Raw genomic sequence first — 25,432 nt, 5'->3', positions numbered from 1 at the left:
TTCTCAATTAAATTACCTTGCCTACGCTCTACCATTTCTCAGTTTCTTACCATTTCTCGTTCATCTGACACTTTTGTTAATGACTTGTATCCTCTCTCACATACCCCTTTCGCCAGGTTTCATTCCACTCTGCGTGGGGTTCCACCGAACGTTCGAAACCGTAAAATCGAAAGTGAGTTGTGCTTGTCTTCACTTCCTTCATGACACTGCAAGTAGCTCGTATATCATCTGTCAGGTTTCATCCCGTCGAGAATTAATTGCTCGTCTAATTGCCCGTAGTGTCGAAGACACTTTCGTTGCTTCGCTGTCAACGATCCTCACCTCATCTGTAGAGTTGCAAGGATCTTACTTCTTGACATGATCGTTTTTATCGGTATTTAAAGAGCAGTTATTCAATGGAATTTCGAGCATTAAGACAATAAATACTATCGCTGTCAACGAGACTTGAATCGAGAATCGCTTGCCCAGGAATTACAAATTAATCTTTCGAAGTGAATAAATGTCATGACGGTTGAGTGTAGTTTCGTACAGTTTTATTTGAAACGTCGATTAGAACGCAATGTTGGGACAGACAGTCACTTGTTTGGACGGAAATTTTCACCATCATGTACAACGAGTTTCCAAACAATTTACTAATATAATCAGAATTGCTGCAGTTTCTAACAAATATTTCTCTTCAATAACTAAGCTAGTTTTTGCTTTATTTCATAAAATAAATAATTTACTGTTATAGCCTTCAGTGTAATTCTTTCTATAAAATCTGCCGTTTCATTATTACCACTAGAGATCCCGATCATTAGAGTAAATTCCTGTTTTAGATAATAACCTATTTACAGCAAACGGTGTTTGGTTTGTTTACAATTTTGTTTGTACATCAATTTTAATTAAGAAAATGATTACGATTTTTTCAATTCCTTGACCACTACTCGGTAAATGCAATTGAAATATTTTCACTTAAACAAACTGCATTTCCGCAAGTACTATTTTTACTTTGGTGAATCCTATTTTAAAAATGTTTTATTTCCGGTAACAAGTCCACTACGCGTGCGCGAATTCCGACCTAGACGTAAAACGGAAACTGTTCCACTTGTTGTTTCCGTCTAGTTCTACAGAAAATGTTTGGATTGAGTTTGTTCGGTACGAGCTCCATTATGCGCTGTTGGGGTAGTTTCGGCAGTGATGCCATCCATTGTCGCTGTTAGGGCTGCGGCAGATAAGTTTTCTGGTAGTTCTGCTGGGTTGACGTAACGCTCATCTGGTTGGGATTCTCGTCCTTCACTATCGGCAGTACTGGAATTGGGCGAAACAATTGTATATGATTATATTCACTGTTTTGGAAACGCTTATCGGGATGATAAAAATAAAACAAGGAAAAATAGCTTCAACGAAAATGTTAGACATAATTTTTCTTATAAAGATTTCCGTTATAAAAATTCCATAGTAGTGTTTTTAAGTGATTATTTTTAAGAATATGAATAACATGCAAATCAAAGCATCATTCTGCTGCCAAAGTAAATCTTTTTTTGGCTCGATTAGCATGAATGTGATAAAATTTTGTTCTTCAAAATCAATCCGAGTAACATTCTATGCAGTATAAATCTATGGAAAAATTTCGTTAGTATGATCAAGAATTAGAACGAATTTTCTCAAATGACAAGTTCCCCTGAATTCTTGTATTGTATATAATAACTCTTCCGAATCTATTGTGTGATTGAAAAGGTGTACTTCACTTGTATGAAGACGAAGAAGTTTCTAGTTATTGGATGTACTTTCAGTGTCAACTGTGGAACTAATGAGAGGTTTGATATGCTTCACAACAGTAATATTTCAAGATGGATTAGAAAATCCGATTTTCAGAAACATTTTTAAAACAAACAACTTGAGTTCTCAGGTCCAATTCTACCTGATTGTACGAGCCTAGAAAAATTCTCTCTCTACTTGTTGGCAATATTAAAATTGTATGAGGAGAATTATTGTACTGTTTTTACAGTTTTAAACCGATTGAATAATAGTAAGATTTTGGAACTAATCAGAACATATACAGCTGTAAACTTTTGTACGATAACAAGACGTGAAACAGGAGATTTACCTGACTTCAGAATTATTTTTTGTTTGTATATTATGGCCATGGAAATTATAAAATTTCCTTTTCGGAAAACTTATACTCGGTGGGAATCAAATCAAGCGGAACATAAGAATCTCTCAAAATGAAGACAGGAAGAATGTGACGAATAAGAGAATGAAACAAAAATTACAATTCCTTCCTCCCAGAGATGCCAGGTAAAAATTTCAAATAACTTCAGACAGGGCTGCAAAAGTCTGTAAATCTGAAAAAATGTCTGCGCGCTTCAATTTCTTTACAAAATATGATATACAAAACTGGCTTAGCGAATAAAAAAACATCGCAGTCTGCGAAAAATGCGATTTGTAAAATTTACAATTTGTAATTGTAAAGTCCACAACAAAAAAAGTCTGCAGCACTATATAAGCAATTTGCAGGTTTGCAGACAAATCTGTAGACCTGGCATCTCTGCTTCATCCAACGCAATGTCAAGTGACAAATGTCGAAAAAAATTTCAATTGGTTTGGACTGCACCTGACACGCTAAAACGTATATACCAATATTGCCAATTGCATAGTGGTATGCCCGATTTTAGTGTGAGAATGATTCTTGTTTCTTATGTTTGTTTTAGCTTAACTTAGTTTAAAGGTTAAGCGTCGTAATTGAATGCATATTTTGTCTACTGAGCTTTACAGTTGACATGGAAGAAGCATACGAGAATTATTCAAAATAATTAACTGTCAAAAATAAAGAGAAAAATTGAAAAATACAATGAAAGACATTTTCAAAATTTTCTTTCTAAGGGTGAGATTCTTAAAAAGGAATTTTGTTAATATATGTGAACAAATAAAATCAATGGAAAGACTTATGTTAGATGTTTTGAATAAGTCTATAATATGAACAAACAGTTTAATTTTGCTAAATCAAGAGCCGATAAATCAAAGGTATTTTATGAAAGCATGCAGATAAATGTGAGAAACAATAATAACGAAATGCAAATGTGCGTGTTGGAGATGATATAAAAGAAAAATGTTGTTCGATTTAGATAGTGAAAACTAAAAATGAGAAATGTTCAATATAGCAAAAAACTGGCGAAGCTAACAAACTTGCGAAATATTATTTCTAGTCACAAACAATAGTATCATGAGTGATAAGTGACAAAAAGACCAGTGAGAAATTGAGAGTATAATTTCAAAATAAGAAACATTTGTGATAAAATAAGAATATGATAAACTCGCTAGAACAAAAGGACAGTAAAAGGACATAAAAAACAAATAAAAGAACATAACAAAAAATGTTTGTAAGCTTATGCATGCATGTTTGGGAGCTGATGTGAAATCGGGTGATTTTTTGCGTCGGTTGGTATCTATTGATTAAACCAGTGCTGGGAAAATCATCATCAGAAAAAGTTAATTTCTCTATAACTCGGGAAAAAATCAGTTCAAGAGATTTTCCAAAAAAAAACTCAGTGGTTGAAAAAATCACTTCCGATATTTTCATTCATGAAACAAGCATACACAAAATTCTGAACCTCGAAGTTCAGAAGTGATTTTTTGTGTCAGCGAAACTTCATGACGAATTTTCACCCAAAGAAATATCGTTAAAGAGATAATCGAAAGCAAGGGTTCCCAAACTATTTTGGGTCATGAACCCCTTTACTAAAATTAACTTAGGCCTCAGACCCCCATCAACAAATTCGTTTAAAAATTCAATTTCTTGCTTTTTTAAAATTGACGTAAAATACTTACGAATTTGTGCGGATGGTCAAATAAACACTACTTTTTTAGCGTAAATATTTCAAATAACAACTTATATCAAACAACAGGGGGTTGATTTCTAGACCTCGTCGACCCCCATAGTCACCCCCGCAAAAAAATAGAGACCTAAGGGGTCTATATCGACCACTTTGGGAACCCCTGATCTAAAGGAAGAAAAGTTGAATTATTTAATTATTATATTTTCATCAATAAAAATATCTCCACTGAATAAATTCGCAACTGACAAATAATGACTGTAATATTTTCGATGCACGTAGGGTGTTTAATACGAACAAACAGATTTTTGCTACATTCCAAATATTGATTATAACAACGAAAGGCTGATTTAACTTCAGCCGGTTGATTACACACTGTACTGTTCAGAATAAATCAAATAAAACGCTATTTAGAATGAATTTGATTCATAGAAGTAACAGGAGCACAGAATCGTCAGCAAGTCTCGAACACACCGTAGGCGCAGTGTTTGAATGGCTCGTTTGCATTGGCATAGCGGTAGCCTGCGCTTCTGTTACTTCTACGTACGTTATTCAAGCTAAATCAGCTAATTTTTGTGGATTGTGTTTGTTTGTTTTTTTTTGTTGATTTAATTATGATATTTCTCCATCACCACGGTAGTGTCGAAGAAATTTCAATACATTACCGCTATTGATCCAATATTCAACCACCCTACTACGCACACTGACATTTTCAGAAAGGATCAGTTTTTGTTCATCGGCGAATTTTTCCATCATATATTCTGCAAAGGATTGCGATACAACGGCTATGAAAATTAATTTCCCAAAAATCTTCTGTTCGAGAATCATATCAGATATATGCAATGTGCGAACTTTTTTCTTAAATATCATCGAGCAGAATGTTCGCTAGTGAACTTTTCACAACTGATTTGTTGCCATGCGAAATCAGTTTCAGTGAGAATCGCGTTGTCAAAAAATCAGTACAGAACTTTTCTGCAGTGAATTTTCTGTTCAATGTTTTTTTTTGTCTACAAATCACTTGTGAAAATTTTCGCGATTTTTGAAATTCTGATTTTGGTTGACGTTGGTTTTCTGGGTTTGTCATGGCATACTTTTCGTGGATTATCTCGAAAAAAGAAAAACCATTGATTACGAATTATTGGAACGATTGATATTTTCCACAGGATACCAACAAAAACATAATAACCATATCAAAAGTCAACAATATTGGGCTTCCCTATCCACCTTATTCGCGCGGTTTGGCTCTCTCGGATTATTATCTGTTTTCAAATCTCAACAGATGGCTCTCTAATAACAAAAAAATTAACTCGCGCGAGGAGTATTCTGTACAGCATCCGGAAAATTACTTTTAAGCAAGGATGGCTTTTATCGTATCAAAGAACGCTCACTAGCAACTCTTCACAGTACCATCAAAGAAAGACGGATATCATCGCAGCAACAAAAAACCGGCATGGTTCATTTAACATAGAATAGAAACCTGTGTGAGAGCGAATTTCTTTCGATGGCCTCTCTGCGAATCAAAAGTTAGCACGCTGCTGTGGGGACCAAACTGTCGCTTATGCTCTTTTCGCGATCCGATTCTATACGGGCAGTTGATAATTGCGATATAATCATTTTACTACTGCCGCTTATTCTAACTTTGAGCATATAACCTTTGTATAAGTTGTGTCTATGAAAATGTATGTAAATTCTCCACACAACGGTTTTGAAATATTACAACCTAGTATTAGAATCATCAAGTCTATTCGATTTTCTGCAATAATTGTCAACTTCCGATTCTCTCTTGGTAAATTCCACACATAACACATTCATTACCAGACTGTAATTTTTTTAAGGGCCGTGCAATACTCAGAGTATGAAGTGGAGAGAAGAAATGTAGAAAAATTCTCTCACGGTTCATGCATTGAGAGACACGAGTTCTTGTAGCATCTTCTACCGGATTGAAAATGTTGTATACAATATAGATAAATATCGGGCAGCTGCTGTCAAATTATTGGCAATCACCAACACTGCTTTTAAGTATATCTACCAAAGAGAAGGCTAACAATGACTTTAAATAACATTTCTTTCATTCTCAAGGAAGTTACTTCACAAGTAGCAGTTAAAACTTTTGCAAATTAGCGTGTTTCACAATTGCTACAGAACGGTTATTTTGTTGGATGTGTCAGACAAGTGATTATACTCGTTTTTCTTACAAATGTGAAAATCACCCTTTTTACATCTTGTGAGACCAACTCAAAAAGCTGTTCCAAACATACAGACTGAACAATGTGTTCATTTGAGTTCATATGAAACTATATCCGATTTTCAACAACAAATATTACTGTTGCGAAACATATCAAATAACTAATTTGTTGCACATCATAGACGCAGAGTGCTCAAAGTACAATACAACAACAACGACTGCTACTTGGGTTTTCACATTATCTAGTAAAAATACAATTTGCAGGATTCTTGTTTATACTAGATATACAGTTTAAAATTTCGAATAAATGTATAGACTGATTGTATTATTCAATTAGTAGTATTTTAAAATATATTATCTTTCAGAATCACTCAAATCTAAAAAAGGACTTACTTGCCGTATCCCAATGTGAATAGTAGGGTTCAAACCGCCTTGGACATGGCGGAGGAGTGCTGCCTGAAACTGCAAAAATGAACCTTAATGAGTACAACAACTAAACTGATCAATCAAAGTTTCGTCCTCACCCAAGTTGTTGGATAGCGATCCGTAGGTGTTAATAGTGACAGGTTGCACCGGTTGTTGCAGCTGAAAATGACATCTCGTTACAGTTACCGTTCATACAAAGTTTCGTTTGAAGCCTTAACTTACCGGTGTTGAGTATGAGTAGTTAGACCTCGTCGAGCAGGAGGTATACGAGCCAAGTTGTGGTGCTGGCATCCACGTTGTCCTGGAACATTTATTTCTGATTAGTTCAATGCATACGATAGTTGTGATATATTTCTCAACTCACCCCGTATCATACCGCGGATACGTCTGGTAGGGATTTTGGGTGAACACCGGCCGATGACTAAAACTTCCCGCATTCGTCATGTACGAGTCTCCAAACATTTTCGAATAATGACCGGTACGATACGGTCGCTTCATTCGCCTCCTCCGTTTGAAATTTCCATTCTCGAACATGTCCTCGTACTGGGGATCCAGCGTCCAGTAGTTCCCCTTCCGTTCTCCGCCACCCTCCCGAGGAATCTTCACAAAACACTCGTTCAGGCTGAGATTGTGACGAATCGAGTTCTGCCAACCCTTTTTGTTTTTCTCGAAGTACGGAAAGCGAGACGTTATGTAACCGTAGATTTCACTCAGCGTTGCTCGTTTCATTTGGGAATGCTGGAAAAGAAATGTGATTATTATTGAAAGAATATTATTTCCGAAAACGCGTCAGCGGATGACGTTCAAATTTATAGAAGAGCTTTGGTAATATCCTTACTAATTCAGACAGTCTCAATAAAAACGCTTCGCGAAACGAAAGAAGGCAACCGCTGCGTTGACTATTCAGCTTTAATGATAATTATAAATTAGATTTCTTAATAATCTTTCGTTACTTCTTCCTACACATTCCGAGCGAGATCTGCGACGGGAGGATTAAAGTGTGATTAATAAATTCTCACACTAATGAATGCCGGTTATATATGGCTCATTTTCTTTCTACCGAGTTGTCCGTCATCTACGCTGACTGGAGTTCGTTTCGTTTTGGGTTAATTTTGGAATTTTAGATTTTGCTATGATCTACTATATAGAGCGAAAATGGGTGGTGTTTTTTTTTCAATAATCTAGACGAACCTACCTGAATGGCCATGGCTATCAACGCCACATAGCTGTACGGAGGTTTGGCGTTCGTGTTTCGATTCGTTCCCGTTGGACTCGAGGAACTACAATTAAAATCCAGAAACATGCTGTTAGATGTCAATCTCATATGAGTATCTGTATGGCAATATAGGCAAGTATTCACTATCATACAATCGGTTCTAAACTCATCATCTTGAATCTTCGAAAATCTACCTCACAGTTCACATAACAACAATTTCTTCGATGAACTGCAATTCCCATTCTTGTAATTGGTCTTGCAAAAAATATGATTAGTTCTGAATAAAGGGTCGCACGTGGCATGCAGCACGTCCCAAAGTTGATAGTAATACTACACCCATCCAGGCGAGGCAACAACCTCGATGCCGGAATGCCATCGATTTTCCGTATCACATTAGCACCGCCCTCGGATTACAAACTTACCTCGTGGTTGGATTTCTGTCGTCACCGACCAGCCCGTTACCGGTAATATCATCTGTCTTGATCGTAGTCGTGGCGGTAATGATTGCGTCCGCACTTTCGGGCTGTTCCTCGTGAACCCGCTCGATTACGGTCGGTAGTTGAGGTGTTCCGGGGGATTTAACCTGCTCGTACGCGGGAAGTGGTACTGAAATTTGAATGAAACGTTTCAGCGTTCTGTGGTAGAAGTTTTTTTTTTTGCACAGGGTATTATCAAAGCAGGCTTTTATGCAATCAGACCGCACGAGAGTGCATTGCCACAAGTGCATGCTTTACGTGTCAGTGGTAGCTGATAGCACACTTAATAAGGCTTTCTGACTTTGATTCGTGTCGTGTCGGATCGAAGGAGGCCGATAGGCACAAGTTGTGCAAAGTGTTTCAATGGCATGTTCGATGCTGTGTCACTTCGGACAATTGAAGTCAGTGTTGTGAAATATAGGACGAACATATTATAAATAGAATTTTAATATTGAGTAGACGGAAACTTACCTAAGTGGTTGAAATTTTCCTGTTTTATCTTTGGTAGATTTAATAAGTTCTGAAATAAACAGAAAAAACAGAATGAAATATATTACATTTCATGAATTTTTCACGCAATAGTTCATCTTTTTTTAAACGAATTTCTTTAGTGTAAGTTGTGTTGTTTGTTGAGATCAGTAAAATGTGAAATAGCATGTTTGAATCATTTCGATTAATATTCAAAACTTGTCTTGTATTCCTAGTGATGTATTGATACCATTCTCAAAAGTATATTATAGTGAGAAAGTTAAAAAAAATTTCTCGACCTTTAAACTAATTAAGGTGTTTCGGACATTAAACAACAAAACCTATAAGGTGGAATAGTTTCAGGATCTGTTCAGAAACTTTCGTCTTTTTTATGCCTTGAAATTGTTTGAAATGTTAAACACTAGTCACTCAATATTTCCGGAAATCGGACCAAAAAAAAATTGTATAAAGTCGACCATTCGAAGTCAATTTGTTTGGTCATCAACTAATTTTGGTTATGCTATAAGGAAATTGAGTGTTTTTTTGTCGTGAATACGACTTACTTTACTATGGGGCGCCTTTTCAAAATTTACCCTCTGAGATAGTGATAAGTTTTTTATCGTGAATATCTCCTGTTGTATCTAATGAATCAACAAAATTTGGCTAACCCCTAAATGACCATACCTGCATCGGCCAGAAATAGTCGAAAACACGTTTTCGTTCGGCACGTCAGAAAAGACATTGCACTTCGTTGCAAAACAAAAAAGTGTTCTGTAAGTAGCAGAAACTTTACGTCTGCTTAGCGGTTCAAATTGAACTGCCGAGTTTAGCACTAAGCAGTTCAATTTGAACTGCTCTGCACTGATAAGTCAAAGACGAAACGTAAAAATAATGAAAACGGTTATGTGCCCTAGCACAAAATTTGGCTAACCCCTAAATGACCATACCTGCATCGGCCAGAAATAGTCGAAAACACGTTTTCGTTCGGCACGTCAGAAAAGACATTGCACTTCGTTGCAAAACAAAAAAGTGTTCTGTAAGTAGCAGAAACTTTACGTCTGCTTAGCGGTTCAAATTGAACTGCCGAGTTTAGCACTAAGCAGTTCAATTTGAACTGCTCTGCACTGATGAGTCAAAGACGAAACGTAAAAATAATGAAAACGGTTATGTGCCCTAGCACAAAATTTGGCTAACCCCTAAATGAACATAATTCTTGCTACATGCCATTGGAAATATGATCACAATTTTATGATAAAATTTTCAGTTGTGTGACATAATCTCAAACAGTTCAAAATTAATCTTTTCTGAAATGTTTGGTATAAAAGAGTATCAAAGAGGATGATTCAGAAGGCGCGTTTGCCTTTCTTTTATTTTGAAAGCTCATAGCTCAGTGATCTGTGGAAGGATTAACTACCAATAGAATCGAAAATCTTCAACTTGAAGTCAATCAGAACGCGAGATGTCTGTATGTATACAAGAGCATCCATATAAAAGTTGAGTGGTTCATTTTCCCTACCATTTGCTGAGCAACTGTTCCCGAAACAGGACAATTTTTGGCAAAAGGGCTGTCCGTACACCGCTGCCAGTAGCAGGTATAAAATGAAATGTGGTGTGAGGAATAGCGTCATTTAAGTTGAAGCAGCTACTCTGAACGTACGAGACACCGCCAGCACGATGGCACCGAAAACCGGTAGAAAGGCATCCAAAAAGCCCAGCAAGGCCCATTCAAAGCAGCTTTTCAGACATTTCATAGCACTTTTTAGTGCTAAATATCACTAGTTGAATTTTGTCGCTTTCCTACCATTTTCTGAGCAACTGTTGCCTAAACAAGACACACACGAGAACCATCTCAGATCTAAATGCAGATATTGTTGATTGTGACAATTCAAGGCACTTTTTAGTGCCACAGATAGTCATTAAGAGTTAATTAAACTTTCAATATTTCCTACCAAAAGATTCATCAAGATGGAAGTTAAAATAATTTGCACCGTCACTTACACATTCAATAACGAACGGCAATGCGAAAGTAAAAGTGATGATGTTGAACACATCTTTATACTAGTACGGGGTCGTGTGAAAATATGCCATGCGAAACAGGGTTGGTTATATACAGATTATTCTGTATTACTATTATAATAATAATTATTATTATTAAATTAATTATTATTATTATTAAAATTACTCTTGCATATCGAAGATCGTCGATACATTTTAGACCAGGCCATTGCAATAGTCTCATACTGAAATTTCGAGAAGAATCAGATAACTTCGAACTTCATAGCTTCAATAAAAAAAAACTACAAATTTGTCGTACCTAGCCTCCTATATTAGCAAATTAAAAAGGAATTGTTTCAACTTTAATGTAGGTGCATCGCTTCAAACTCTATTAGTGAAAAGGGGTGAAAGCTTGCACAATTCATACAATCAATCAATTAACTGATATTCGGAAAAGTGATGGAAGCGTGCCAGTTTTTTCGTATTCACGACATCCAGTTATATCTCTGACATTACCCACCCGCCTTTTTTTTTAGTAAAATACACACATGTAGAAGGATAGAGGAAAGAGGAGTAAAGAGTCAAAGCAAAGTAAAGGGAACTACAATCCGATGCGAAACTTGATCATCTGTTTCTACTGATAGACAGACGCCCAGGTTAGAACTTGAACATATGACAACTGGCTCGTATAGACCGTCGCCTTATACTCTGAAACACCGACCCGAGAGTATCAACAAAATTGATTTTAGCGATATTTATGTCAATGGCAACATTTTGAAACACGGATGGAATCAACTCGGAGGATACTATTGCAGAAGTTTGAATACATCCAATGCGTATAAACAGAGCACCGACGAAAAACCGGCCGCGAAGAAAGCAATAACGGTTAGATCTACCACGTGTTACTCAAGTTTATTACAAAAACTTGTATAAACTTCATATAGACCTTCTACCAGCAAGAAGATATTACTTTTTGAACATTGGCGCCCAAGTTCGGTTGTGTTATATTAGACGATGAAACATTCGTCTATCCAACGGTCGTAAATCGTTCAACACGGAAAAGTGAAAAACAATTTTTAAAATTATCAATAGCTTTGAAAAGCCAACAATATTGTCTTATCGTCTCAAACCTAATGCTTCACGTAATAAAATATATAAATATAGTATATGAATGTAACACAGTTCAAGAGCTTTACGACTACTGGAAACAAATAAGTTCACAATAAGTTCAAGCTGAAAAATATGGCGATTTGTACCTGTCGGTTTGAAAACGAAATTAACAAACCCAAGCAGCAAATGCAGCTTATCGAAATTTCGAGATGTTGTACAATTGTTTTGGAACTGGTATTTATGTTAGATATGTTCAAAAAGATTTTTCATCATATTAAAATCGGTTGTGCAACTTATCACAGTACTACCGAAAAAATCATTGTAGATCAACTTTGAGAACATCTGAAACAATTGTGCAGCAAATCACCGACTTGTTCATGTTGCACTAGTAGCTATAGAAGTTCTGCAGATATTTTCAAATCGTAATGTAAAAAAAAAGTATCAAAGCTAATTGGCTCAAGTGGCACGTTTCTCATAGTTATTTGGTGATTTGTGCCAGCTCATTAAAATGGATATGGCTATAAATCTCTTGTAGACGTGACATATTTCGCGAAATGATACTCTCTGTATCTCTGTAATGCTGTAAAGAAATCTTTTCTGGATTTATCAGGTCGATTAAAATAAATTTGATCAAAATGATCTGAAAATTTGTAAAAATGTGTGAAAATTATTATATGCATATGTTAGGCACCATTCCGATTATTCTTATTGATGGAGAATTTTTTTTACAAAAATCGGTGCATAACTTTCATAAAACATTTATTCGGAGGCGCATTCCATAATTCATGTTCGAGAAATGAGCAGACATCATATTAACAAGATATCCAGCTCTCACACTCCACGAATAAATCATTTGCAACATCCTTTTTAGCGAGCATGCCGCCATCAGGTGAGTCCGCATCGAATCTCGTACATACTAGGAGGGGAGAGAAATGTCAAATTCGTGCGCGCCAAAATAGCAGCTCTGCACGCCTATACAATTGACATTGATATGTTGAATGTGCTGCCGTGCGATGACGTTGCTGGACTGAAGATTGATTTTGCTCCAAGCTGACAGGGTTCTAAACGGAACTCATATAGTTGCATATTCGGTTTCCCTCTAGTTTGTATCACTGATTGTCAAACGTACGACATTTGTCATAATACAACACGAGTTACACAGTTGATATTCGTAACAACGGAATTTAAAGATACACAGATAAAAATATTTTCATCTATTTTCATGCACATGTTTGGAGCTGGAAATTGAATATAAAGTTACTCCTCATATCTTTACTTTTCAATATACTTTAAAAGCAAAACTAAGCGTAAATTAAAATATATTGCATAATTCATTGTAAAATCTAGGCAGTCTAATTTACGTTTACATCGATGCTGGCTTCAATCAATTTTTTTATTCAATTGATGTCTATTTCAATGTCGTGTAAATTTCATTATTTTTTCTGTGTTTGTTGTACAGCACTGAAAAATTGCCCTTTTCAATAACACAACAGTACCGAAATAGTAGAATAAACTAATTTAATGAACAATCAGCATGGAAACACGGGACAGTAACTTAACATGCTACTTGGACATGTATTCAAGTAAAAGTAAAAGTTTTTCGATGAAACACTTGTCGAAATTCGTTTCAAGTAATTGGTATCTCCTGCTCATCATTTCACAAAAAAGTACTTCTTCTCCAGTTGAAGCTCATCGGTTGCCGGCAGAAACTCATGTAGGACATGCACCGGTGATTAGAACATATGAGATTTTCTATGAACGTTCTGGTGAAAAAAAAAGTTCGAAGACGAAGTATGGTCTGTATCGCTGGATTAAGACTCAATCCAACGCAGTTCGCTGAGATCGCAAAATTTTTGCGTGTGACATTTTTGTGCACTCATTTTTCTTAGAGATGGCTCAACCGTTTTTCACAGACGATGTTTCTACAATAGCTAAGAATAATCGTCACCTATAGGTTCGACACTAGCATCCGTCCGATTCTCCCGACCCCCTATCTGTGTCCATTATCATCAGCGGAACTAACAAGATCTTTTTGCTGTTATTAACTTTTTCGCTCCCCCTAGTCTTATCACCATCTCGATATAAGCTAATTAGATCTTTGTCGTTTTTAGTCATTTCGTTCCCATACATCCATTTTCCACTCCGTTTTCCACAATATTTACACAATTTATGTTTCTTTCATTCTCTTCCATAACATCACCATCATCTCCCACGGAAGGCCGCTCCAGTCGATGACCAACATGCGGGCCTTCCGCCGGGTCTTCGTAGCCTGGGTGTATTTCCGCGGACCCACAAAACAAAAGGATACGACCACCATCGAAGTACCCACGTCATCTGAACAATCTCCCATGCAAGATCTATGCAGTCAAATCAACATTTCTGAGCTCAGCTGGGAACCATTGCCCCACTCACTATAATCTCAGGACTTGGTCGCATTCGTTAAAACTGTTCGAATTTGTAGATTAGAAGGTATAAAATAAATCAGATCAAATATCAAGTACTTGAATATCCGTAAAACGTCTGATATTGGAACTAACACGACAGGCACCAGTTGGCTGTTCATGTAGCGTGAATGCCAAAAGAAATACCTAACAAAGTGATGTACACTAGATCACACACAATCGTCGTCAATTTCGAGATCGGGTGAGAAGTAAAATTCATTCGATCGTTATTTTGAGCCACAACAATTCAACCAAAACGTAAGTAACTGAAGGTCACCGGTAAGTAATCTACGAACCATAATGCAAGTACATGTTAAAGTTTACCAGACGACGTTCCTCGCTCTCACACTATGCGTTAATTTTGCCGCTATGTGTGACAATTTTTTTTCTCGTTTCTTTTTTTCGCACCGTGAACAATTTTCACACGCGCGCCTTAGAAGAAAACCATTCAGCCGGACGAGTGTTGAGATATGGCTATATTTTTAAATCGTGGGTGTATTATGGATTAAGCAGTCGGGAAAACGCATAGAATGAACCATCGTCTTCTTGTTGCCTAATTGAAATATACGAAACAGCTGTATCATACGGAGGTAGAAACAACAGTTGTATGTTGATCGTGATCACGATCAAGCGGTCCCGAGAACTGCTCGGCCTCACGTCCCGTCGGGAAGTATAATGTTACCCGAAAACTTTTCTCCATCACCGACAGACAGATATGCGACTTTTCACCACTGACTGCTTGGGATGCAGAGAAAAATCCGAAACTATTCGGTCAATTGAGTAGCAAACCATGCGCACACGTCTGAAGTTCGCCCGGTTGACGATGTGATAATTTGAAACTGCTGCAGATTAATATCAATCACCATCCCATTCTCGACAACACTTCACACGCCGATTCTAGCTCACAAGGAACTGGAAACAGCCAGCTAATGGCCGCTTGCTGGTTCATTTACACTGTGTCACAGCCGTCGTTAGGTGGTGCAATGTAAACGAATCTCGCTTTATATACATATATATTTTTTGTAAAGGTTCACTTAATGGTGGCATTAACAATGAATCACTCTCTAAATTGGCCACTGCAACATTCTGACCCAGTGTTGACCAAAACGTTAACAACCCTCATCAAAAAGCACCTTGCTTGCTTTGATTAGCCATGCTACTTCTAACAGGTTCATACTTAGTTAGCAAAACGCGTGCTAGACCGCCGCAATGTTTCTAGTTATCAATCTAAATAATTTGACTTCAGAAAATAAATATTTTTTGTTTTCCATACCCCGTTCGAAAAACATATCGTTTTAAGTATCCGACGGTTATTTAATACAGCTCATCATCGGTACATTTTTCCCTGTGTCTGCTCATGTTTTTGCTTGGTTAGATGTGTTGTATCTTCGACATTCGACAACACGATAAATGACCCGAACTAACACCATTTAATCTCCCGATCACCCGGCATTGTGGTGGGTGTAGAACTCGGAATAAGAAAACAAAAAAACCTAAATGCGTAACTTGTACGATTTTTGATGACATCCTAGCGAACAACTAGTTCAGTGTTTGTCCGGTTAGTACATATCAGCAGAAACATGTCAACTACAAAGCCGAGCCGTTAATTCCACACATTAGTTACGTTCAGTTCTTGAATTAGAGCGCAAAATTGAGCTTGAATAGATGCAAAAGTTAAACCGTTCTGGTGGGAAAGTTAGAGCGTTACGCGCCCAGTACGATAAGAAACTTAAAGGTTTAGAAATATAGAACCGAAGTTTAACGATAATTGTAGCATGAAAGTGTTGTGATAAAACTAGTTACACTAAGCTAAACCAACATTTACTTTGTTTTGCGGTGGCTAACTTTCAAAATCAATTTAAAAACTTATTAATTGACTGTATTCAGGAAAAATTAATAATATACTGTCAACACTTTTTTCGTTTTATTCACAACTCGAATATTATTCAAGATGTCATTAGGTGTATCTATAGAATGCATCTATGGAATGTCCTTGAACTCAGAACGACTTCTTTTTTGTTTCTGAATAAGGACGACTTCTGTACCTCATTGGTTTCTGCTTACCATCATCAGACCAGCTGACTCGAATGATAAAATACACTGTACTTACAAACAAGTAATAAATCCTCACAACACTCAAGACAAGACTTCAAGATTTTTTTTCTCATTGCATCTTGCGATTTTCAAACAACTAATGGCGACCTGTGTCCCAGTTTTTGTTTTTTTTTTTACTTTTACATACACGATTTAATACGTTAGGCAATTCGAAATGTGGCGTAAATGACCTGCCACCGGCTCAGACCATTCCGTTCGGTTCAGGCTCGCTTTGGATCTAGTTAGAATAGTTCTTAGATAAATGCAGCCATTGATATTGAGCTCTAGACTCAATGACGTCTGCACTGCTTTCACATAACGAAATGATTTCGATCGTCGTCCTCTGGCGACACTCTCTTGCACTTTTCTTCGTCCGATCACTTCAGTAAACAATACTACTTTCTGTCAAATTGCTGACAACTAGAGACGAAAATCCCGGAAAATATTTATTTCTTGCTATCCATCACCGTGTACATATAAGCGAACGGAGATATTCGCTCTTCATGCATGGGTATGCGATCCTCTCACTTTCGTCTGTTTTAATGGGGCGATCAAGCGCGAAGAAAAAAGTAATTATTTTGCAATTAAAAATTAGCACACTTATTTTTGTTTCAATTTTTAAACTGCTCCGTTGCATTCTAGGTGATGGTACTGCGACCATCGGTTCAAAGGAGCCAACTGAAAACAAATTACGAAAAGTTTCAGGTCAAATTTACTCTGAAAATTGTGATATCTGAGAATGGTTCCGAAAAACTGATGCTAAAAAAATACACTCACTCGAATCTTTTTATTAACACCGTGGGGTTTTATCCGTTTCTTGATTCGTACTTTTGTAAGACGATGAAGTCAATCTTGCACATTCTTGGAATCGATCTTGCAATTCAAATGCAAACTCGCTGCTAAACGTGTCATATTCCTTCTGCGAAATGGGAATACGACTGATAGTGTGATTATGACGGTTCTTAGTAGAAAGGGTAAATGATGTGATCATTATTGTTTCTAAGAATCGAACCTAATTTCCTAGTTTTGTTTATCTGACGAGTTCTTAAAAGACTAGTTATAAATGTTAATAATTTGTTAGTGAGCTCCGTTTATGAAATGTATTCCCCAATAGAATCGTTTCCCCGGTAAACCGGTTACCGATTTTTCTTCAAGTGTGACCAAAACAAGTTAAATTTCCAACAGCTGAAATTATGACTAAAACTCTAAGCAACATTTGGATTTCGTGATTCTACACATACAAGAACAGTTATTCCAAATGATATATACAATTAACTATGATTTGTAGAGACTTCGCGGTTCAACAAAAACATAAGTTATTTTAATTTAATGTAAAAATGACTAAATTTATTGAATTATTTACGTTTAGCATTCAGCTCATCAGTGCAATAGCAGATTATGTTGATCTACTAATGCCACCTCGCGGGTCAACATCTGTTGGCGGCCAGCATTGCCGTCAATTGGTTTCGTTACTTTCGGCACGTCAGAATAGACATTGCACATTTAGTGTAAAATAAGTGCGTTGTAAATAGCAATGACTTTACGTCTGCTTAGCGGTTTATGTTGATCTGCTAATGCACTGATGAGCTGAATGCGAAACGTAAATAATTCAATTTAGTCATGTGCACTTTAGCACAAACTGGAACCCAAGAGGTTCCAAACCCCCAAATGACTAAATTTATTGTTTTTGATCTAAAGAACCAGATTACAGTGTTTTTGTGTGTCTCATTTCTCGAAAGGACAATGTATAGAACCCTTGGAGAACTAATTTGATACTATTATTTTGCTGAAGGAAGTATGTTGCTACGTTAAGGCGTTTAAGAGTTATGCAATGTTTTTGAGATTTTTGATGGTATTTTTAAGACTACTTTAAATAAGTTGAAAAAATAACACCCTTCCAATTTTCTCTTAAATTGTTACTTATATTATGACCTTTCTGGAACCGCATAGGATACATTTTTATCGATCTGGCAACTAATGAATATTGATATTTGAAGTTTGACCAATTTTTAATGAAAAAACGTGTTAATCCACCTAGCAGTGAGATGATACCTTTTTTTTATCAATCCGCATGTGTTTTTTGCATGAATATTCTTCGGTGTTTTCATGACATTATTTTAATGACCGTAGTTTTAAGCGACAATTTGAGATTTTAATCACTCATTACTCTGTAATGTCGAAACTGCAAATCGGATTGAATTTGAATCTAAAAGTGTGATAATCGATTAAACATGCCATGATATGTAAGTTCCACTTTAGAGTTTACGGTCATTTAAGGTACTTCCAGAGCCGGTATTCAGGAACCAGCATAACCCAAACCAATTCGTATGGCCATATGACGAATGAATTACAACAGTTTTGAGTCCAACTTTGAAGCTTTTCGGGATTGTCATCTTCTATATCGGTTTGAATTTTAAAAATTCATCATCATGTAATTCGAGAACCGGAAGTCACAATTGGATAAAATTAATTAATTTTTGTATATAAGTTTATTTTAATTTGAATTTTTGTTTCTGAAATTTGATTGGGTTTTTTTTTGAGAAAACGATTGAGCTTTGAGAAACGATTTTATTCTGGAACCGGTATTCTAAAATCGGTATGGCCGAAGTCAGATAAATTCACCTGAGTAGCTGTATAGTTTACATTTGTTTCAAAATATTTGAAAATCAGTGAAGACATCTTTGAGAAATCATAGCACGAATTGAATTTTTAGGTGCCTTCTGAATCGACAACTGAATACCACTAAAACTGAGAAAAGTTAATATTTTTATCGACTATCCAAATCTGCTAACCCGATTAACCGGATTAACTTATGTGGAATAGACATTTTTATACCAATCCCCCTGTATCTCCAAAACCGGAAGTTGGATCTGACTGAAGAGCAAGATATTTATAGAATCTTGAAACTTTTCATTTGAATTTCAGATGATTCTTAGATTTCATTTGAATCTTAGATCGGTTCAGCCATCTACGAGAAGAATAAGTTACACAATTTTAATTTCGTTTCACATATCATCCTGTAGTTCCGGAACCAGAGGTTTGTTTGGGAGCATACGACTTTTCGTATGAATCTGAGTTTGTAGAAAACGGTTGAGTCGTCTCCGAAAAAAATTGAGTGAAATTATTTGTCACACACGCATTTGCTGATCTCGACGAACTGATTCGAATGGTATATGGGTGTTATGTTCTTCCAGCATTTATTGCTGTAAGTAGTTTAAAACAATATAATTAAAAAAAATCTGCCATCATCTGGTTTATATATGTCATATTCGAACGATTATGTTGCCAAAAACGAGCCGTGCTAAAATCGGTCCGAGGCTAAATTCCATGAAAAAAGATGCTGTACACAGTCTTTTTGGTACTTAGAAACAATTGTATGTAACAGTATAAAAAAAAAGTGTTTTCCGTTGCTCCCAAGCATTTCTTTGTCATACAGCGCTCAAAACTCCTACTGCTGGAATAGGGGGAAAAGTCGCTTACACAAAAATTTCGATATCTCCGTTAAAAATGGACGGATTTTAACAATCTATGGCTTGTTGGATAGGTATTGCCGTGCAGAATCTAAGTCTGAAAACATATTCTGTTTTTAAGGTCAATTGTGACAGATACTGTCAAAAAACTAAAAATTTTGACATAAAACTTCGTATAACTCAAAAAGTAAACATCCGATCTCAAAACCATTCAATAGCGTTTTGGGTGACGGGGAGACCTTTCATTTGCGACTAGTTTGATCAAAATCGGTCCAGCCATCTCTGAGATCTCGACCTCTTAGTTGACAACTCACATACAGACACACACACACACATACACACACACAGACATTTGCTCAGTTCGTCGAGCTGAATCGATTGGTATATGTAATTCGGCCCTCCGGGCCTCGGAAAAATTTTCGAAAGTTTGAGCGAATTATATACCTATTTTTTATATATATAAAAAAAGGTAAAACAATCATAACTTTTTACTGGTAGCTCATATGAAAAAGCTTGACTGAGCAAAATTGTGCGCAATGATTAACAACTTTTCTGAAGATAACTTTTCCATAGAACGGTTCACAAAAAAGTTAGAACAAAAAAGTGATTTTTCAGGAGGCACCCTACTTTTATTCGGGAAAATTGATGTAACTCGATGAAATGAAGAGCTAGAGAGGTGCTCAAAATAACTACAACTTTATTGTACAACAAAATCACTTTTAAGTTTAATTAAGAATGTTAGATTTCAGATTTCAATCTAAATGAGGACCTCCCTAATAACTTTTTTCATCAAAAGGAGCGCCAGTTGATTATAAACAACTTTTGTGTGTCTTCTAATAGTAAAAATATTTTTGTCACGCTAATTTCCCGTTTCGGACCACTGTGGGAGTGTTTCAAAATTCTTTCAGATTTTGTAAAAAATACTTCGACATGATATTTTTTGTGGGAAACTATCAGTAACTATTGATTGTCAAATTTGCTTATTATTCTTAAATACGTTTATCATGCTGAAATTCAAATTGGCGGCTTCCGTCGACCTCTGTACAGAAAAGTGTATCTTTTCAGGCAGTGATGGCATTTCACTAGAGTGATACACCAGTGTGTAAGTTTTATTTCTACACAGCAGATGCATTCGGTATGCTCCACACCAAAAGGAAAGCGCACTTCTTCTCTGTATCTATTAGTCAGACTTTGAGTGTGTGCTTGTGCTTGAAGAGAAATCAATCTTCAGTTCAGCAACGCCATCGCACAGCATCACATTCAACATATCATGTCAATTGTATGGGTGCGCAGTGCTGCCATTTTGGCGCGTACGAATTTGACATTTCTCTCCCCTAATTCTATGTAAGAGATTCGATGCGGACTCGCCTGAGGGCGCCATGCTCGCAAAAAAGAATGTTGGCAATTATTTGTTCGGGAAATGTCTGGATATTTGTTAATATGATGTCTTTGGTAGAAATAAGCATGTGCGAGAGAACAAATTATGGCAAGGAAAAACGAAAATTCAATGATAAATTGTTTTTTTTTTGCTGATTTAGGGTGCCCCACGTTTCTTCTACGCAAACCGTACACCAGAGTGATCACCGGCGTGTACACTTCTGTGAAAATATCTGCATCCACTTCAGAGAGTTGGAGAGCTATTCTCTAGCATTTTGGTGCGATTCAGTGCTAGAGGTATAAGAAAATAAACACGCGAACTCATGATGCGTACACACTTTATTCAACAGTGGTGTCATATGTAAAAGAGAAGAGCTTTCGTTGAAATTGTCAGTGCGAGGGGAGAAGTTTCGTTTGCTCTTCATCACTGCTTTCAGGTAAATTTCTAATAAAATGGATCTAATGAAATGGATCTATCTATAGATTGAAATCTGCGCTTGAATTTGTGATGAAAAATTTGGATTCGAAAAAAAAAAACGCGTTTTAAGTTTTTTGAATGTTCCTCGAGGCGCCCGAGGCACTCTAAATCGCGAAATACGTATCGTTTAAAAAAATCGATTTTTTCGAAAAAAAAAATACAGAGTTGTGTACAAGACACGGCCGATCACGATGACATTGAAAATGCACAAACATCCTTCTCTACGACATTATCGAACCGCAACGAGTGCAAGTCGGTTCGATACTGATTCTAATTCTGTCGGAGCGATTTTCTTATGATGTTTTCGTTTTTAAATTACAATACATCGGTGTAAAACCGTTTGTTTTTGTCAATTGTACTACACAAATGCTATACTTTTTCTCTACCGATACCACTGGTGTAAATGTAGCAATCATTAAAAATATCAGTGAAGCATTGTGCAATGGAAACTTTTATTATATTTATTACTTGGTGTAGTGCAATTTGATAACGCCATTAAACTCGAACATACCTTATGATAAAAAAAGAACCGGAATTTTCATTTTAAAATTCCCGCGTTTGTCCAATCGGTAAACTTTTATTCTCTCAACGTTGAAAACACTTTTATACACATTCTGTCAAATTTTGACGCATATCGTACGATTAGTTTTTGTTTGACGTCTATACAAAGAAGTTGAAAAATTTTCGTGTGACGATGGAGGAAAATTTAGAACAACGTGCGTGCATCAAATTTTGTGTTGCAAATGGATTCAAGTGTTCCGAAACGTTGAAAATGTTAGAAAACGCCTTTGGTGAATCGTGTCTAGGAAAAACACAGGCATACGAGTGGTATAAACGCTTCAAAGGTGGTTGTTACGAACAATACAGTTCGTACGCACCTACCATTCAATATCTTGTCTACACATACAATGATATGCGCGATGCATCGTTACCTTCACTGATCCCCACTGACGACGACTGATCAACGATCGAGAGGAGCCGTATCAGTGAGCTACAATAAAACGTGTTAGCGAATATAATAGTCTTATATATTGTATATTATTAAATTGATTCTACCTATCCTAAGCTTTTCTACTATTTATAAAAAGTAGATACAGTGTGAAAATATTAATATTAGGTAAGAGCAAAAATTACGAACTTAAAAAAAGTTATATTTGTAAGTCTAACCTAAATTCTAAAACTACAATAGGTGAACACGATCGCCGGGTTTTTTTTTTTTATTCAATATTATAATACAATTTTAAGGCACACTGCTTAAGCTCTAAGATGCCAAGGGTATTTACTAATCTTAATTACGACTATATTAAAACTAGAATAGTATCATTATGTAATGCCGGAGAATTGGATATTGCATGAGGGTCTCCCATATGGCGTTTGCAAATGTCCATGTTGGCCGCATCCTTCGGTCCGTGTGGGTCCGCGGGAAACACCCCCAGGCTACGAAGGCCCGGCGGGTGGCCCGCATGCTGGTCATCGTCTGGAGCGTAGGACCGTAGGCGGTGATGGTGATGTTACGAAGAGATGAGAAAATAAAAAAAGTAAAAAAAGTAAATATTGTGAAAACCGAGGTAAATAGGGGGTATGGAAACAAAATGTCTGAAAACTACAGAGATCTAATTAGTTGCCATCGAGATGGTGAAGAGACATGGAAGGGGGGAACGAAAAGTTAGTGACAAAAAAAGATCTTGTTAGTTACAATGAAGATGGTGGACAGGGACGGTGATCGAGAGAATCGAGCGGATGTTAGTGTCGAACCTGTAGGTGGAGATTATACTTTCTGAGCGAGGTATAACAGATTACACTTGGATATTAATGTGTTTGAGGTACTGGTATATAAGAAGCATATAAGAGATATCCCGACTAGCCAACACATCTCGGACCGGAACTTCAGGTGGTCTACCTCGGGCCCTTAGGGAGTCCTTTAATAAAGACCTGGCGTCACGATACTCCGTACACGTCCATACGACATGCTCGATGTCCTGATAACCGTCACCACAAGCGCAGAGACCGCTCTCCACGATTCCAATACGCCGGAGATGCGCGTTGAAGGTGTAATGGTTTGACATGAGCCGAGACATCACACGAATGAAGTCACGACTCACGTTCATCCCCCTGAACCAAGGTTTCGTCGATACCCTAGGGATAATGGAATGCAGCCATCGTCCCAGTTCGCCATTGCTCCATGAAGTTTGCCAACTTTCGAGAGTTTTCTGACGAGAGATACTGAAAAATTCATTGAAGCAGATTGGTCTTTCATAAATATCACCTTCTAATGCGCCCACCTTAGCCAATGAGTCTGCCTTTTCATTGCCCGGAATGGAACAATGCGAAGGGACCCAGACTAACGATATTAAATAAGACCGTTCAGATAAAGTACTCAAATGTTCCCGTATTTTCCCCAGGAAATATGGGGGATACTTTCCTGGCTTCATTGCCCGGAGAGCTTCTATTGAACTTAGACTGTCCGTGACAATGAAGTAATGGTCTTTGGGCAAGGTTTCAATGATCTCGAGGGTGTACTGAATAGCAGCTAATTCTGCGACGTAGACTGAAGCCGGATCACTGAGTTTGTACGAAGCGGTGATGTTCTGATTGAAGATTCCGAAGCCTGTGGACCTGTTGATGTTTGATCCGTCAGTGTAAAACATCTTTTCACAGTTGACTGTTCTAAATTTATTATAAAAAATATTTGGGGCCACTTGAGGGCGCACGTGATCCGGAATTCCACGAATTATTTCTCTCATGGATGTGTCGAAAAACACAGTAGAATTAGTAGTATCCAAGAAATGAGCACGGTTGGAAACAAACGAAGAAGGATTAATATTCTGAGCCATGTAATCAAAATACAAGGACATAAAACGGGTCTGAGAATTGAGTTCGACAAGCCTTTCGAAGTTTTCAATCACCATCGGATTCAAGATATCGCATCGGATTAGCAATCGATATGAGAGATCCCAGAATCGGTTTTTCAACGGTAAGACGCCCGCGAGCACTTCGAGACTCATCGTATGAGTCGACTGCATGCAACCTAGGGCAATACGCAAACAACGATACTGAATTCTTTCCAGTTTAATGAAATGGGTGTTCGCGGCGGATCGGAAGCAGAAGCATCCATATTCCATTACGGACAATATCGTTGTTTGGTACAGCCTAATCAGGTCTCCTGGGTTTGCACCCCACCAAGTTCCGGTTATTGTGCGAAGAAAATTGATTCTCTGCTGGCATTTTTGTTTCAGATATCTAATGTGACATCCCCAGGTGCCTTTGGAGTCGAACCAGACCCCGAGATATTTGAATGTGAAGGCCTGAGCTATGGTTTCACCCCCTAGTTGAAGCTGTAATTGTGCTGGTTCTCGCTTTCTTGAAAATACGACCAGCTCAGTTTTCTCCGTAGAGAACTCGATACCCATTTGAAGAGCCCATGTCGACAAGTTGTCGAGGGTATCTTGTAATGGTCCTTGGAGATCGGCAGCTTTGGGTCCTATAATGGACACAACGCTGTCGTCGGCAAGTTGTCTTAGCGTGCAAGATGTGTTGATACATTCATCAATGTTGTTTACGTAAAAGTTGTATAAAAGGGGGCTTAAGCATGAGCCCTGAGGAAGACCCATGTAACTGAATCGTATTGTCGACAAATCACCATGTGCAAAATACATGTGTTTCTCGGACAATAGATTATGTAAAAAGGTGTTCAAAACCGGCGAAAGACCATGCTGGTGCAGCTTCTTAGATAGGATATTTATAGAAACTGAATCAAAAGCCCCCTTGATATCTAGAAATACTGATGCCATTTGTTCTTTACGAGCAAATGTCATTTGAATTTCGGTTGAGAGCAACGCAAGACAATCGTTCGTTCCTTTACCCCTGCGGAAGCCGAATTG

The 25,432-nt window shown here is 37.1% G+C and overlaps 1 protein-coding gene across 1 annotated transcript in view; it reads right to left on the bottom strand.

Annotated features, from left to right (window-relative positions):
• Positions 1 to 511: 511 nt before the first annotated feature.
• The window catches only part of LOC131431240 (forkhead box protein fkh-2-like), a 63,204-nt gene continuing 38,283 nt past the window's right edge, over positions 512 to 25,432 (bottom strand). Inside the window, exons 3-10 of the mRNA XM_058596835.1 lie at positions 8,590 to 8,638; positions 8,065 to 8,248; positions 7,622 to 7,706; positions 6,791 to 7,164; positions 6,649 to 6,727; positions 6,525 to 6,585; positions 6,394 to 6,462; positions 512 to 1,290 (exon numbers count right to left, since the gene is read on the bottom strand). Of these exons, the coding sequence (XP_058452818.1) occupies positions 1,199 to 1,290; positions 6,394 to 6,462; positions 6,525 to 6,585; positions 6,649 to 6,727; positions 6,791 to 7,164; positions 7,622 to 7,706; positions 8,065 to 8,248; positions 8,590 to 8,638 (993 nt within the window). The 3' untranslated portion in view covers positions 512 to 1,198. The remainder of the gene's footprint in view (positions 1,291 to 6,393; positions 6,463 to 6,524; positions 6,586 to 6,648; positions 6,728 to 6,790; positions 7,165 to 7,621; positions 7,707 to 8,064; positions 8,249 to 8,589; positions 8,639 to 25,432) is intronic.

This window comes from Malaya genurostris, chromosome 2 (genome assembly GCF_030247185.1).
Source record: "Malaya genurostris strain Urasoe2022 chromosome 2, Malgen_1.1, whole genome shotgun sequence".
NCBI classification, from domain to species: domain Eukaryota; kingdom Metazoa; phylum Arthropoda; class Insecta; order Diptera; family Culicidae; genus Malaya; species Malaya genurostris.
Note: the sequence above shows the minus strand (reverse complement) of the source record. Positions and strands in the feature narration are given on the sequence as shown.